Source organism: Manduca sexta, chromosome 12, assembly GCF_014839805.1.
Source record: "Manduca sexta isolate Smith_Timp_Sample1 chromosome 12, JHU_Msex_v1.0, whole genome shotgun sequence".
Classification (NCBI taxonomy): Eukaryota; Metazoa; Arthropoda; class Insecta; order Lepidoptera; family Sphingidae; genus Manduca; species Manduca sexta.
In genome coordinates this window covers 7,750,473-7,767,421 of record NC_051126.1, presented here as the reverse complement: position 1 = coordinate 7,767,421, position 16,949 = coordinate 7,750,473, and the positions used below count along the sequence as shown (strand labels likewise).

The window sequence follows — 16,949 nt, the reverse complement described above, 5'->3', positions numbered from 1 at the left end:
AATTTTAAAGTTGTAGGTGGAATAGGGTATTAACACTTTTCACACACTTTTTCCGAAAAGTGTCTCAAATTAATGTGATAAAATACCACTAGAATTTTTTTTAAAAAATATTCTATCAATAAGTGCCATTAAAATACATTTAAATTTTACATTTTTTGCTGACGTCATCTCGACAGTCAACATCAAGTAACAACGCTGTGCATAGAGAAAGAGCAAATTATTACAATTCAAATAAGCTACTGTCCTTATCATTGGTGTGTTGTTCCTGAATGTAAGAATACTAGTGTGAAAACGCCGAAAAAAATTGTGGATTCAAGTGCCAACTGATATAACCATGAGGAAAATTTGTTTTAACTTGCGAGAAGAGATCCAAATTTATTGTCCGAAAAATTTTTCTATTTCGATAAATTTTAAATAGTGAACGCGTATTGACACTTCAGGTAGTTTACTGGTTGATGTCAAGTTATGGCGGCACTCGTTTTGCATATTTGTAAAACAGATAAAAAAAGGCAAAACTTTGAACTGAATTTAAAAAATTATTTTATAATTTTATTATGTGAAACTACTATTTTCCAATTGCTTTTAGATTGAACTATCATATTTATGTATTTTTGCCTTTTTTCTCACATACACTAAAATACTGTGTTGTTCTTTACGCAGAGTCGTGGGATTTGCTCATATATTTTTATGTTGTTTAAAAAATTAAGGTTTATATAGTAAGTTCTTATTATAATATTTGCTATGTAAGTAGTATGTTCCTAAACTTACATATACTAAGTATAAGTAAGTATAATATATACATATAACTATATTGGAAGCTAAGTACTACCTCAGTAACGCATGACCTCTCGATGAATGTTGATTGGCCTGCGTCGGTTCGGCGATGCGTGCCCTGTCTCCACGGGCCAGCAACTCGGCCACGTGGCCCGCACTCTTAGCGCACACTTCACTCAATCCTGCCACCACGGGCGCCCCGCTACTCCCTTCATCTCGAAGTTCCAAAGGTCCTGCACTCGGATTGAGCAAATCACGGATGTTTTCGTTATATATCTCGATGTATGACATTTTCACCTATAAGAAATAAAATTTATCTTTAATCACTACAGAAACTTAAATAGGCTTATTGTATATTCGAGAATTGTAGGAAATAATTTGTATCGCGTATTTTCATTGATATTTTTTGGGCGAATGCTCACACGTCGCAACGTTTTAATAACACAAACAAGTGTTAAACACCTATGAAAGAACTTACACGAAAGTTTCTGATGGCAAAAACTTCATAAAGTATGTACATTGTACACGTATCTTCTAATCACATAATTAAATAGTTTTAACACGCGTATGGCACCGTCATCTATGACGAGCAATCACACAAAAATTATGCTTTGTCTCATTGCAGGGATCGAACCCGCTGAGTCTTATATCATATCATATGGTGAAGTTTGAATCACGAAATATAATGGTCTAGGAACGTCACCGCACTAAAACATTTTTGAATAATCAGAGTGGAATTTCACTATCTCTATACGTAGAGCATTAATATCTAAAGTAAATTACTGCAATGTGATAATATTTTACAAATATAAACATCATATTATACGAAATATAGACACGATTACATTTAATGAAGCAAAATGGTTTCAAGGAATACTAAGGCAAACACAGTACTAAAGTAAACATTTAATTTTCACACCATATTAAAGATGATTGATCGTTAACTTAACGCGAGCACATCAATATTTTCGTCGATGTTTATTGATTTTAGAATTTCAACTACACGTCTATTTGAATTGTACCTAACACGATTATTAAATATCCATCAAGTCTAACTAATCGTACCTAGTGCTCATAGAAAATAATTATAATGATAAATTGATTTCTTTTTTACATCCTGTTTCCTTTAACTAACACTAGCAATGACTTTAAATATAAGTCTATATTCAATCTACGGAAATAATAATATTGCCATTTTTGTGTTTTTACTATTGTTGGATAGCCATTTTTTACTAGAACACTATCTATGAACACCTTCGGAATTTACATAAATAAAATAGTTAATTCATGTTTACTTAGTAATAGTAGCGTAATCAAGAGCAACTCTAGTGCATAGTCACGTCAGGTAAACATGATGACCATAACGTCAATGTCACCATTATAAATATAAATGTATGGGATAGAATAATATAAATAAACAGATAAGACAAATACCTATCTCTGCTACTGAAGTCTAGATATCGCGTCCTGTTGTGATCAAAAATTGGTACATTTAGCCAGATAAATCAGCATGATAATTGTTGAGTGATTCGGGCTAACTTTGCGTATATCTAATATGTATTTTACTTAATATAACTTGTAACCGATAGCTTATCCATATAAGAAAAATAATTTCGAGGCTTTAAAATATTTTAAGGTCATTAAAATATTAACAGAACTAGCGAGAAACAATCCTATCCGCTGCCCACGGGCAACTAGCGGTTGTTTCGGGTTTCTTTAACTGTCCATTTAGACAAATGTATTTATGTTTCAAGGAAAAACGGCACATATTTAGTATTGGCTTTTAGCAACAAAACTTTACTTTTGTATCCGAAAATGCTGACGTGACATATCAATTCTGATATTTAAATTGATAAACAACTCGTAGGTGCTTGATTTTCTCTGTGTTATTCGGTATGCTGTTACTTTCATTATCTTTCAAAGTATTGTCTAAGTTATTCAATTGAATTCGTAACAATTTTTGCTCATTGCGTTGTATAATTTTTTTAATATTCCTAGTAAACTTGATAATATTTTAATAAAGTCGTCTGCGGTTCATTTACTGGGGAAACTGGCTCCAAAGCACAACTATCTATGGATGAACATTGCCACATATAAGGCCAAATTCCAAAGTTTCAAGAAGTCACGAATTTATACGAAATTACAGCTGCGTGACAACTAAGTTAAGTATAACTTTAGATATTTATTTTAACTAGCTTCCGCTCGCAGCTTCACCCGCGTGGATTTCGGACTTCAAAAATGGAGCCGGTCGCGAACGTTCGAGAATGTTCGTTTTACGAAGCTACTCGCTAGGTGATTCGCTAGCCTCTAGGTGCCAAGCAAGCCGCCAGCCTGTGCGTTCGTGACCTTATATATATACAAAAATAATCCTTATAACATGATTCAGTATTCACGCATGATGGCTCATTATTAGCGTATTTCATGTATAACTTTGGTGTTTCTATACCGATTTCTATGATTCTTTTTTATGGAATATTTAATAATGTTAATTTTTTTAATTAGCGATGACTGAGAGTGTTATAAACGTAAGAGTAGACAAATATAATGAGAAAGCTTCGAACTGCTAAGTTATCGGCAGTTACACGTGTTATTGTGAGTCAACCATAAAAGATAGACATATGCTGTCGTGGGATATTTTTTACATAAGTTTAAGGGAGAACGTTTCCGTCATACATGATTTCTGTGTAGCTTTAACCATTAAGGTTGCACACGCGACGGAAACTTAAAAAATGGAGTAACTTCTCCCGTTTTCCCAACATTTCCCTTCACTGCTCTGCTCCTATTAATTGTAGCGCAATGAAAAGTATACTATAACCACCACAGGAGTATGACAAATAATTGTACCAAGTTTCGTTAAAATCCGTCGAGTAGTTTTTGTTTCTATAACGGTTATACAGACAGACAGACAGACAAACAGACAGACAGACAGACAGACAGACAGACAAAAATTTTACTAATTGCATTTTTGGCATCAGTATCGATCCCTAATCACCCCCTGATAGTTATTATTTTGGAAATATATTTCATGTACAGAATTGACCTCTCTACAGATTTATTATAAGTATAGATAGATATAGATTAAGTAAATCTACTGGTCTGCATATTACGTGGAACTCAACACTGGAGCTCAAATAATATCATAGCGATATCATTATTTCAGGGGAATATGGCTATATTTCGCGTGGAAGGTGTGACCTCATTATTTAGAAGGGAAGAAAGTATGAACGTCAAACGCGCACGTCAATGTTTGTCTTGCATCAACTCGACTACTTGAAGCGACAATAAGATCCAAAGTCTGTTAAGATTATGACGAGGTTTTCACGCTGCTGCTCAATGTATATTGAACATCCTTGTACATACCAAGAGATTTGTCGCAGTATATACCTTGATATCGTTCCTTAATACCTGCATCCTTATCTTAGTATTATTGTTATCCTTATCTGTTTTCGTTTTATATACTTACGTAAGATCATTGCGCGAGCATCAAGACATAGTAAATATTATGTAGTAGTAGGTTTTATAATTATTGTTATTTTAAAAATACAGCAAACGAGCAATCACCTCATTGATAGTATAAAGTCATACAAAAAAAAATTCCACCGTTAAGTATATGAAACAATTTTATAAAGTCTAAAGGATATATAACTATAAAGAAGACTTAACTAAACAATAATTAAACACTGACTTTTTAAAAGTCGTAGCGCGCTTGTCATCGGTTTTGGGACTGGATTATTTTATCATTAACTCGACTGAAAATTGAAAACACGGGTACATAACTGTAAAGAAATTCATTATAATGTGTCGGAAACATTCAGATGTAATCAGGTAACTATGTGAGCTTGTGCGTATAAAATTTCTACTGGCCAGCAATTAGCTATAAATACTTATTTGAAAGTTCGTTGAATACCACACCAATTCACTTATTCTCACACCCGATAGCATGTCTAATTCTAAAGGTTAAAGAAAGGCTTGTCTCGTTACAATCGATGTAAATATTTAAAAGAATTCTCCGATACCTATAGTGGCTATGACGTCAACATATTTGACTGCTTTCAAGGTGAACCCCCTCTTCTAATTATCTTTACGGTTAGGTACAATTTACTTAAAATGAGTTTTCCGATTGGAATTGTCTTCTGAGAATTGTGTATTTTCATGCTCCTATAATACATACGTACATACTTCTATGATTGTGCTTAATTATATCGGTTCGCCTTCATTCTGGTAAATATGTTGCACACTATTCACTATGGTTATTTATTATGTAAGTATGTTTAGTGTATGTGCATTATGCATTTCGACTGTATACCGGCAAAAACGGATGTGAAATAGAATTATGCAAGGACCCGCTCCGCTTATTCACGCTTTGCGTTATGTTATTTGCGCCGCAATGGGTTATGTTATGGTAATCTTTCATTGATATCTGAAACCATATTTTATAACCATATTTTTTCGAATTGTAGGTACCTAATTACAATTTTACGTACTTATTTAATTTTATAGTCACTATAAGTAAGTAGTTAATGAAAAGTTATTCAAAATTTTATTCGATTAGTTAAGTACTACTTCGAATTACTTTATAGACTTTGATATCTTTTTATAACAATTTATAGTATAATTTTAGTAACTTTATTTTTATTTTATATTATTATTTTTATTTTATATTATTTTTATTTATTTAGCATATCAACAAACACAATCCCGTGGTCGGTGTCATAATGCGCATGTGACAATGACCCAACCGCCTCATTCCCCCCCCCCCTAAATCTAAAACACCACAAATATTTTGCGGTGGAAACAAATCGCTTCCGTAGTTTTACTCCCACGCCGCGCCGCGCCGTGCCGTTGCCTTATAGTCAGATTGAAGTAGTAAAGTGAATGACATAATTATAATATTTATATATAACATATATAAGTAATAATTATAATATTATGTAGACTAGCAAATGGCCCAGGGGGTCACCTGATCTTAACCGCCTTACACAGCGTAAAACAAAAATCATGAATGATCTGCCCGTCTTTAAGAAAAAGACTATTAAATGCTCCGGAAATCTCACTTAACACATGTAGCGAAAAATAGCAACAATTAAAACTATCAATTAACGTTGGTTTTCAGTGGGACAGTGGTAGGTAGAGTCGGTAGAACCGATCTGTTGCAGCTGTAGAAAATACAATGTTACATTACCTACAATATTAAAACTTATATTATTAATTATAACATATAAGGTTATCTCTTGTAGAAGATTGGCACATAGGAGCATGACGGGTAGGTATAGAAATAACTAATTTATTATCTAATTCAAGACATATGATATTTGCGTCATCATTTATTCAATATCATATTTTACCGGTAAACGCGTTATCTAATATCCAATATCAAAAAACCTACATAAACTGTCACATTTTATAGTATTCCCTCCAAGAATTTCCCTCCAATTAACATTATTTAATCAAGCAAATTACTGGTATTATATGATTAGTACCAAATAATATTGTACCTGTAAAACGCTAATTGCCTAACCTTCTGCGACATTTCATATATTTTGAGGTTATTAACACATTAATTTACATAGTTATATTCCATAAGTATGTACTATATAACTAGATGTTACAAGTCAGAGGCGAGTCAACACGCCACCCTATCGACGCCGGCAATGACCTTGTACGGGGTGGGAAGCCCCATAACCTTTTTTGAAACCATAAATGTATACTTGATGAACATTGTCATTACCACGGAATTTTTATACGCTATAAGAGCTCTATTGATTTAGTGATAAGGGCGAGTGATAATCTAGAGCACAGTACCTATGTGTGTACACACATACCACTAGACCGAGGTCGTGACGGTTTATCTCTGTAATTACTGTTACTGTTTTAACTTTATAGGTATTTAATACTGTTTATAATGATTACTTGGTTAAAAGTACGTCCAACGGCCAGTTTTCAGTGTTATGAAGTTTTATAATTACTTCCGTGAACCCAACATTCAATAGAATTTAATAGCATATTATTTAAACCATGGAAATAGATTGTACTAAGTATATCCATCGCAGTAAATTCCAGCAATATTGAAAGCCGAACAAGCGAGTTTTATTTGTGAACACTGACTGCACAAACATAAAAACACTTGGTCAAGCCTGAAAAGTTAAGACTATATAGACTTCTTATTCATAGAGTCCAGCTCACTTTAACATTATTTATTAGCATCAGAATAAACGCGTTCGTGTATATTTCACATTTAACTTTACCTGCAAGCATTTAATACAATAAATACCCTTTGGCAATGAATAAATAAGCACACGGCCAGTTAGTCCGCGAAAATCCAGATTTCGTGCAGAATCCGATAAACCTACATATATTTGCATAAGAAAGCAGTTTATTACGCTAGTCCGGTCAAGGTTTTTACTAACCTACATAAGTTGCATAATATATGTTCATAAATTTAAAAACTTAGCAAGTACCTATTTAATTGCCTTATCCTTAAGCTTAATCAGATCCACACGGCGGTATTAAAAACACAATTAGTGGGTCAATTTGAAAATTTAACCACGCTATATATTTTATTCCTACCACCAATCATTTTTGTGTTAAGGTTAATTACTTGTGTAAAATAAGAAAAAATATGTATTAATATTTTTTTTAATTCTATATTTTGTCCTACTTTCTAGTATATCTTATACTAGAAAGTAGAGCATAAAAAAGGTTAATTTTTGTTAGAAAAACTAATTTAATAAATTTATTTAAACAAAAAATTACTGGAGAGATTAATTCCGAAGAAGAAAAATAATTAATAACATGAAACTATATTTAAGGTTATTCGTAAAATCTTCTTCTATCTATACTTATAATAAATCTGTAGAGAGGTCAATTCTGTACATGAAATATATTTCCAAAACTAGCTTTTGCTCGCGGCTCCGCCCGCGTTATAAAAGCTATTTCGGGCTAAAGTTTTCCATTATAAAAGTCACGCTTATATTTTCCCGGGAGCCTATATTCTTCCCTGGGTCTCAAACTGTCTCCATACCAAATTTCATCTGAATACGTCGGGTAGTTTTTGAGTTTAACACGTTCAGGCAGCCAGATGCAGCGGGGATTTTGTTTTATACTATCTTATTATAGAACTTTTTAAGAGGAACAATCCCGTCATACTCATTCATCATTGTTGTATAACTTTGACCGTTTACGTAGCGAACGCAACGGAAGTTCTCATAACTAATAAATTTTCCCCGTTTTTGTAACATGTTTCATTACTGCTCCGCTCTTATTGGTCATAGCGTGATGATATATAGTCTACAGCACTCCACGAACAAAGGGCTATCCAACACAAAAATATTTTTTTAGTTTGAACCGGTAATTCCTGAGATTAGCTATTACTGCTCCGCTCCTATTGGGTATAGCGTGATAATATATAATCTATAGCACTCAACGAATAAAGGGCTATCCAACACAAAAAGAATTTTTCAGATTGACCCGGTTGTTCCTGAGATTAGCCATTACTGCTCTGCTCCTATTGGGTATAGCGTGATGATATATAGCCTATAGCACTCCACGAACAAAGGGCTATCTAACACAAAAAGATTTTTTCAGATTGACCCGGTAGTTCCTGAGTTTAGCCATTACTGCTCTGCTCCTATTGGGTATAGCGTGATGATATATAGCCTATAGCACTCTACGAACAAAGGGCTATCCAACACAAAAAGATTTTTTCAGATTGACCCGGTAGTTCCTGAGATTAGCGCGTTCAAACAAACAAACAAACAAACTCTTCAGCTTTATATAATAGTATAGATTTCATGTATAACTTTGGTGTTTCTATACCGATTTCTATGATTCTTTTTTATGGAATATTTAATAATGTTAACTTTTTTAGTTAGGGATGACTGAGAGTGTTATAAACGTAAGAGTAGACAAATATAATGAGAAAGCTTCGAACTGCTAAGCTATCGGGGAGTTACACGTGTTATTGTGAGTCAACCATAAAAGATAGACATATGCTGTCGTGGGATATTTTTACATAATTTTAAGGAGAACATTTCCGTCGTACATGATTTCTGTGTAACTTTAACCATTAAGGTTGTACACGCGACGGAAGCTTAAAAAATGGAGTAACTTCTCCCGTTTTCCCAACATTTCCCTTCACTGCTCTGCTCCTATGAATTGTAGCGTGATGAAAAGTATACTATAACCAGCACAGGAGTATGACAAATAATTGTACCAAGTTTCGTTAAAATCCGTCGAGTAGTTTTTGTTTCTATAACGGTTATACAGACAGACAGACAGACAGACAGACAGACAGACAAAAGACAGACACACTAATTGCATTTTTGGCATCAGTATCGATCCCTAATCACCCCCTGATAGTTATTTTGGAAATATATTTCATGTACAGAATTGACCTCTCTACAGATTTATTATAAGTATAGATAATAGATAGAAAATAGAGAATAGATTGTGTCGTCATGTTAACCATAATAACAAATATTACAGAAAAAAACCAGCGACTGATAAAGCACCATTATAATAAAAAGCAAAAATCTATATTGTAATCAGATTACTTACTTAAATGGTAATAAATACTGCCATATTTGTTTTAATGCATTCATCTAATATCTAAACAACCCAAAGGAGAGAATCATAGATTTTTTTACATTATGCTGCGTGATCCTGGTAGTAAAATACTAAAGCATTAAACAGTTACGTAAATTGTTTCAGGCAAAATACATTACAGTGGTCAACACTCCAATGCTACATTTAAAGTCACGCAGCATTATAGGCCTTTGAATTAAAGGTGACTTTATTATTAACACAAACATATACAAATAACTAACCATGCAACTTGTTATTTCGAGGTAAACTGTAACAAGGCCTAGAATATCACGCTTTTAAAACAATCCGACACGTAATACGATGTTGTTTTTTTCATTATAATATTTAGGGTAAATTATGATGGTAAAATGATAATTACTTTATTTATACTAAATACCTACCCACTTTTCTGTGAACAAAACCATTTGTAAACCCATGAAGGAGTCATAGATCAATAATACCATAATATAGCGTCACGCCAAAGAATAATGGCAGTTTTGGAAAATGATTGAACTGCTTATCTACTTACCTATAATATGAGGCGTAATATCTATAGACTTATCTATTGACTTATATCTAACTACTTAAGGCACCACTAGGAACTCAGTGTAAAACCATGTCATCGGTACCTATGTCTATGAAGTCATCCCCTTGTACTTACAGTAAGTACCTGCTGTATTAAGCTAGAATCATAATTTCACGTCAGTATGTTGTTTATATTGATAGAGTTTGAATTTAGTCTCTAATGACCTTTTTTCTGTTTTGATAAATGAACTTCCCCTTACACGTCTTCGAAATAAAGCTTTGTGTATTGGAAGCTACAAAAGAGAGGCCGCCAGAAGGCCTTGCGTCTTTCCATAAAGGAACGAAAATATTTCAGTAGTTTTAGCCTTGCTGGAAGTGCCTATTCAGTTTAGTATAATATAGGTTCTATTATATATTTTTGCCAAAATGTATGCTTTTATACTTACTAGATATATTATTACAAAACGTAAAGTAACCTACAAACAAAGCGATCTACTTACTCAGGGTTATTTCAAATTTTAATTTAGTTACAAAGTAGATAACATACAATTTAAAAAGTGATTGCATAATATGGCCTACTTAAACAGTCAGATATACATCATTAGATATTTGTCATTCCTTTTAAGATCAGGGAATGATTAAATAAGCAATATGTTTTACCTACTAGATTTATTATACCTCTTATCTACTATATATACCGTATTTCAGTATTACTGTGAACATTGCACTGGCTGTAAATATCCCAATTATAATTAAAATAAAATAAAATGTATAAAATTCGATATCATCTTGACGTACTACGTGTTAATTTATATTTCGTTTTAACATATAATTAATTACATAAATTTATAGTCAAACTACCTTTTGCTTGCACATTCAGTTACCGGAAAAAATCATTCCCGGTTTAAAAAAGGTAGTTATAGCTCTGAGGGATAGTGAATTTACTTGAAATTTAATTTTCAGAATCGCTTCAGTTGTTTCAAAGACACATTTAAACTTCAAACCCAAAGCTTACTAGACAACATAAGATAATTTACTTACCTCATAGGCGCTAGGTCCCTCGCTTTCAGCAATGCTGGTGAAGAGATGGTTAAGAGCTCGGGTCATGAGGCCGGTCATAGTATGTGTCTTGCCAGCGCCGGTAGCGCCGTACGCGAACACGGCTCCCGCAAACCCTTTCAATGTGTCTCCCACAAGCGGAGCGCATACTGTATCGTACACTTCCTCCTAAATGATAATTACGCAAATATATTCTTTCGTCATGATATTAAAAAGTTACGGGCATCTATCTTTAGATAATGTAACACGATGAATAAAATCTGCAGTTTTATAATTTTGACGTAGGTTATAGGAACGACCATGTACTACATATTCTCGTATCTACCTTTCTCTGATGCAATGAGCAGACAGCTACACATGTAGTGTCGCGGCTTCGAACCGCGTACAAAACCCACAAAATTAAAATATTCGCAAACCGAAGCGCACCCCAAAAGCAAAAAATCTATAAAGAGACACCAGATCGGAAGGCAACATATTATTTGCACATACGCTAGCAGGTACGGCGTCCCATAGTATCTCCTAGAGTTTGGGAGAGCTGTAGAGTTGTTCTGTCAGTAACAACTCTAGTTACAAAAGATCCTCGTATATTCGAATGTAATAGAATGTAAGTTTTAACTTTTATGAAGATCTTTTATTAAGACATAGTTAAAATGTAGATATGTTTCAATCCACTTTAGTTTCTATTAATAGATAATGCGGTTGAGCATTGTAGACCACATCCTGAATTAACACTTATGATATATGTTAGCATTTATGATAGTTTTATTCCGATAGTTTACTCCCATAGGAAATAAAATTTAGACGGCGCTGGCACTATACAGTGTTTTAGTGACGTTTGTAGCGGGATAGGTTTTGCAAGCGGGTGAAAAGGCGAGCAATCCCTAGTAAAATTTAAAGGAGAGTGCCAGCCAAAAGTATGTATTAACTATAAATATATTTCTATTTATCTGTCACAAAATATGTTTACTCTTCTTCGTTTTATTCGCAACCAGGCGCACTAATCCTGGATTATAAGCATTATCTTATTAATGTGATAGATTCCAAATAAAAAAATATTTCGAAACCATCGCGTGTCAAGAAACTCGCGGTCATTCTTAAGGTGGTAGCTCAAGGTCCATTTTCATACATTTTGTTTCGGCTTTAATCTGGGTAACTAAACAAGTATTGGCAAGTAAAGAATTTAAATTCACGTCTAGTTAGTGATTAGTTCTCGCAGTTGAAGAAAAATGTAAAAATAATTAATAATCATGGATATTTCTGCCTTTAAAATTTCGTCATATTAAATTTTAAAGGCCGAAATATTTGATTCCATTTTCTTCAACTGCGAAACTAAACTTTATTTTTAAAAATTTTAAAATGTTTGATTTTATTGAGCTAAACTTAAATTTTTTATTTATTTGTAACATTATGACAAGAAAATAATGGTTGCAGGCGACACCCGCTGCAAATCATCGGAATAATTAAATACTCTTATTTATTATACTTAATAAAAACTATGTGAAGGAGAGATATTATACCTTATATACCTACAAGTCTGGGTTAGGCCTACTATAAATAAAAACTAATAAATTGTCAAGATTTCTTAAACAACGATGTGTTCTGTACGTAAATTGTAAACTTTTGGTATTGTAGTAGGTTGCCAAATTTTTTTTGAAATTGTCCAGGTGCGAATAAACTTATAAATTCGATAATTTACTTATATTTTTAATGCGAAAGTTTGTGAAAATGTTTGGATGTTTAATTGAAGTAAACTCAAATTTGAGAATTGGTCTATACCACGCATAGACCAATTCCCAAATTACCCAATAGGCTATTTTTAATGTGGGAATTCGCTTCTCTAGGAAATAATAAAACTTTTGAAACTGCTTTTTCAAATAGATGATGTAGGTGGCGTAATGAATCGCTAGAGTGATTTAGTGTTTTTGTTGCGACAAAGACTTATCACTCGGGCGTAGCCGCGAGAAACGCCTAGTTTAATGTATAAGTACTTATTTTGTTACTCACTTGTGTGCTTTCTTCACCGAACACGCGATCGTAAATATAGTTCTTGTCATTGATACGTCTCTGGCGAAGAACATCGCGCTTGTTGTCTGCTTCTTCCTCCAAAACTAGCATCTATATTCATAAATAAATAAAGTATCGCGATATATTATTGGTATATAGTGTCATACATACACTATGTTCAAGTCTTTTTATTTAATCAAAGTTAGGAACTTTGAACATTTGCGGCCTATAATAATTAGGGCATGTTTCACAAGTTTCAAGTAAATAAAATTTGACAATTTAGATAGTTCTCAATTTATTACCATTTATTTGATGGAAGTATGGATTAGACTTTAGAATGTGACTTTTTTATTTTTGTTCTGTTTATATTTATACATTTATAATATATCGAATAGCATTTACTCAATAATTGTGAAATAGACCCTTTGTATTCTTTCTTAATAATACAATATAACATACAAATATCCGTGTACATAGGTATCCACACAATTGTCCGCAAAAATCGAACCCTCGACATCATAGTCGGTTACAGATCTCGCTATCTAAACACTCATAGGGTTGTCGCACTTAAAAATAGTTTATTATTTCTAGTAAGTTACTCAATTTCTTTATCAGTCATTTTAGTTAGAATAGATAAATTATTAATTTGTTATTCTACCAAACACATTCTATTTATAAATTATTATTGCAATATTTAGATTAGTGGCGTAGCGAGAATTTTAGCCGCAAAATTTCCCGCCAAAGCAGTTGTCAGTAACAAAAAAGGGGCACTTTAACAAAAAGTACACGTATCTAACAGACAGGCGCTCCCTAGCCACTGAAACATAGTAAAAAGTATATAAAAAGTATAAGCATAGTAAAAAGACGAACCCCAAATATCAATTTATAAATATCAATATCAACGAGAGCCAAGCCCCCTACGGAAGCTACCTACCTATAGAAATCTGCACTAGGCTTGCCGGCTTGCTTTTCACAGATTTTTTTGTTTTTAGTATCAATTTATAATTATATTTTTCTATTAATTAAATCATAATTGTATAAATTAGCATATACTCTTCCTGGCTTCGCCATAGTCGAGTAAAATTAATTTTAATTTAGAACCTACGTCGTTTGTATGTAATTTTTATCTGTTGGCAATCATAAATATTTATATTTAAATGAGTGATTACATGTAGAGACTCGTCTAATAAACTACGCAAATAATACGTAATGTATATTCAATATTACATAACGAAGTGGGAGATGTCTCCTGACGTATATCTACGTACGATTAGATAGGTACTGTTGACTTGAGTAGTTGCCAAAAATATACATTTCAATGTCGCGGTCATTTCTTGTCGTGCATAATTTATTTACAAATAATTTCGTGAACTACCACATGGCGAGTGTCTGTTAATGAATATAGAAATATTATGCAACCTTGTCGCTGACCACATGGATGATGCGAGGCCCTTCATCTGTTCGGAGCGGACGCACTCGCACCGCCACCTGCCATAAACATCTATTTTATTACTTTTCTACACTGACGGACAAAAGTAATATTTTAAGATTCATAAATCGTTTTCAGTGTACTTTACAACGCTATTGTATTTGAATGGTACTATAATTAACTATAGTTCGTTGTAAACAAATTCTAAAACAATATTTATCTCAAATGTAAATTGAAAAGTTATTACCATTAACTTTTCCTCTGTAACAGTAGGCACGCCTGCATGATGCTTATCAGGTGGAACTACACTGCTTTGAGTCATGGCATCACTTTGCTTAGTCCAACCTCGACTACAATACTGACAAGAAGTAATGCACCTGCTGAAAACTATGAATGAACACACCAAAATAGGAAAGTAATCGATCACTCAATTTCCATATAAATATTTCAAAAACAAACTTTACTTTGTACCACAGGAACGACGAAGGAAATGCGATTAATGTGTTTTTAATAATACGTGTGCTGGTGTACTCCGTTCACGTCCTAATGAGTTCACGTGGAAAGGCAACGGCGTAAATACAGCCCTTGCTTTGGGTGGTCGCTGGGCAACAGCTAATCACCACAAATAGTTTTCAGGCGTCACCGCAAAGCCTGTTCACTATCGTAAAACCTATCAAATAGATACTTAACTCTAAGGTACTTAAACCTAGATGACAATAGTTTAGCTTAAAGCTGTTTATTAACTTCGCATATAAATATATATCATCATAGATTTAAAGATATAAAGTGTAACTGCATTGCCAGACTATGGAACGCAAACCGATAAAGAACATGAATCTATCTTTATAGTCCACAGAGGTACCTATAGTAAAAACAATAAAGAGGTACCTATAATAGAAACAATTTAATTTAAATAAAATTGTAAAGAAATTTAATTGTAAAACTAAAATTCGCAACTGCACTATCCAGATTAACCAGGCCTGTGTTCTTGATTTTTGTAGATAAGTAGGAAGGTACCTACTCAAATAGAATTGCCTATCTAAACAATTGTTATAAAGACCCATGTAAAGATTTTATTTTTTATTAATTAAGTACTTAGGTACACATATTTAAGACACTAGAACCTTTCCCGGAGTAAAAGTAGGTATAATTTTGGCCGGCATAATCATTCCGATCATGAGACGGATACATTCCACATTTTTATGTCGATGCTTAATTTTCCAAAATTTAATCAGATTAAGTACTTATACCTGTAGACTATTCTAAAAATATCAATATACTTCGTACCAAAAAAAATACACAGTAGGTAGGGTAGGGAGGGGAGGGGTAGTCTAAAACCTTACCATATATCACCAGGGGTAGGAGGAGGTTAAAAAGTCGCTAAAAAACATCACGTGATTAATGGACGACCCTTAAGTAAACTGAATCCCAAGGAAAATGTCGATCTAGTAGTTCAGGCGATACTTTTAGGAAGGTGGCAAAATTAGTAAAATAAATGCATTTGAAAATTGAATCTCAGACCTTCCATATTTTGTCACATTTACCAGTACCAACAGTAGCTGGCGGGTAAGGGAAGGAGTTGGGGGTGCGTCATGGCATATTTGTGTATTTTATTTATGCTTTACACTGCCAACCAGATATTAACATGTTGTAAGTTGTTTTAGGTTGTCGCGATGCTCGGGGAAATCGTACGATCAACGAAAAATAAATACACGTGATATCTCATTACAGCAACCCCCCCCCCTTATAATATTTCGTGATTTTATTTCCGAACCCATGCCCCCTTTCAAGCCTCCCGTCAAAATTTGTTGATTGAATCCGCCAGAGGCGCCACAAAGTAATAATGTTAGTAAAAAAACTTTTAACATGATTGTCAAAATAATACACATGCGTCTTGTGAATGAGAGGAATCTATACTCTTATATAAAGCTGAAGAGTTTGTTTGTTTGTTTGTTTGAACGCGCTAATCTCAGGAACTACCGGTCCAAACTGAAAAATTCTTTTTGCGTTGGATAGCCCTTTGTTCGTGGAGTGCTATAGGCTATATATCATCACGCTATACCCGATAGGAGCGGAGCAGTAATGGCCAATCTCAGGAAATACCGGTCCAAACTGAAAAATTCTTTTTGCGTTGGATAGCCCTTTATTCGTGGAGTGCTATAGGCTATATATCATCACGCTATGACCAATAGGAGCGGAGCAGTAATGAAACATGTTGCAAAAACGGGAACAATTTATTAGTTTTGAGAGCGTCCGTTGCGTGCGCTGCGTAAACGGTTAAAGTTATGCAACAATGATGTATGACGGGATTGTTCCTCTTAAAAGTTCTAAAAATATATTATAAAACAAAAGTCCCCCGCTGCATCCGTCTGCCTAAACGTGTTAAACTCAAAAACTACCCTACGTATTGAGATGAAATTTGGTATGGAGACAGTTTGAGACCCTGGGAAGAACATAGGCTCCCGGGAAACTACTACTTTTATAACGGAAAACTTTAGCCTGAAAAACTTTATAACGCGGGTGGAGCCGCGGGCAAAAGCTAGTTACTTATATACTTAATGAATGTGGTAATACC

The 16,949-nt window shown here is 33.6% G+C and overlaps 1 protein-coding gene across 1 annotated transcript; it reads right to left on the bottom strand.

The window, feature by feature from the left end:
* Positions 1 to 829: 829 nt before the first annotated feature.
* LOC119189064 (kinesin-like protein KIF19) lies at positions 830 to 16,083 on the bottom strand (the record flags this gene model as incomplete). Its single annotated transcript, XM_037437733.1, is given in 6 exon segments — positions 830 to 1,071; positions 10,924 to 11,109; positions 12,946 to 13,056; positions 14,365 to 14,433; positions 14,622 to 14,761; positions 14,839 to 16,083. Coding segments are annotated over 5 exon segments (683 nt in total), but the record flags the coding sequence as incomplete, so codon positions are not given.
* Positions 16,084 to 16,949: the final 866 nt, after the last annotated feature.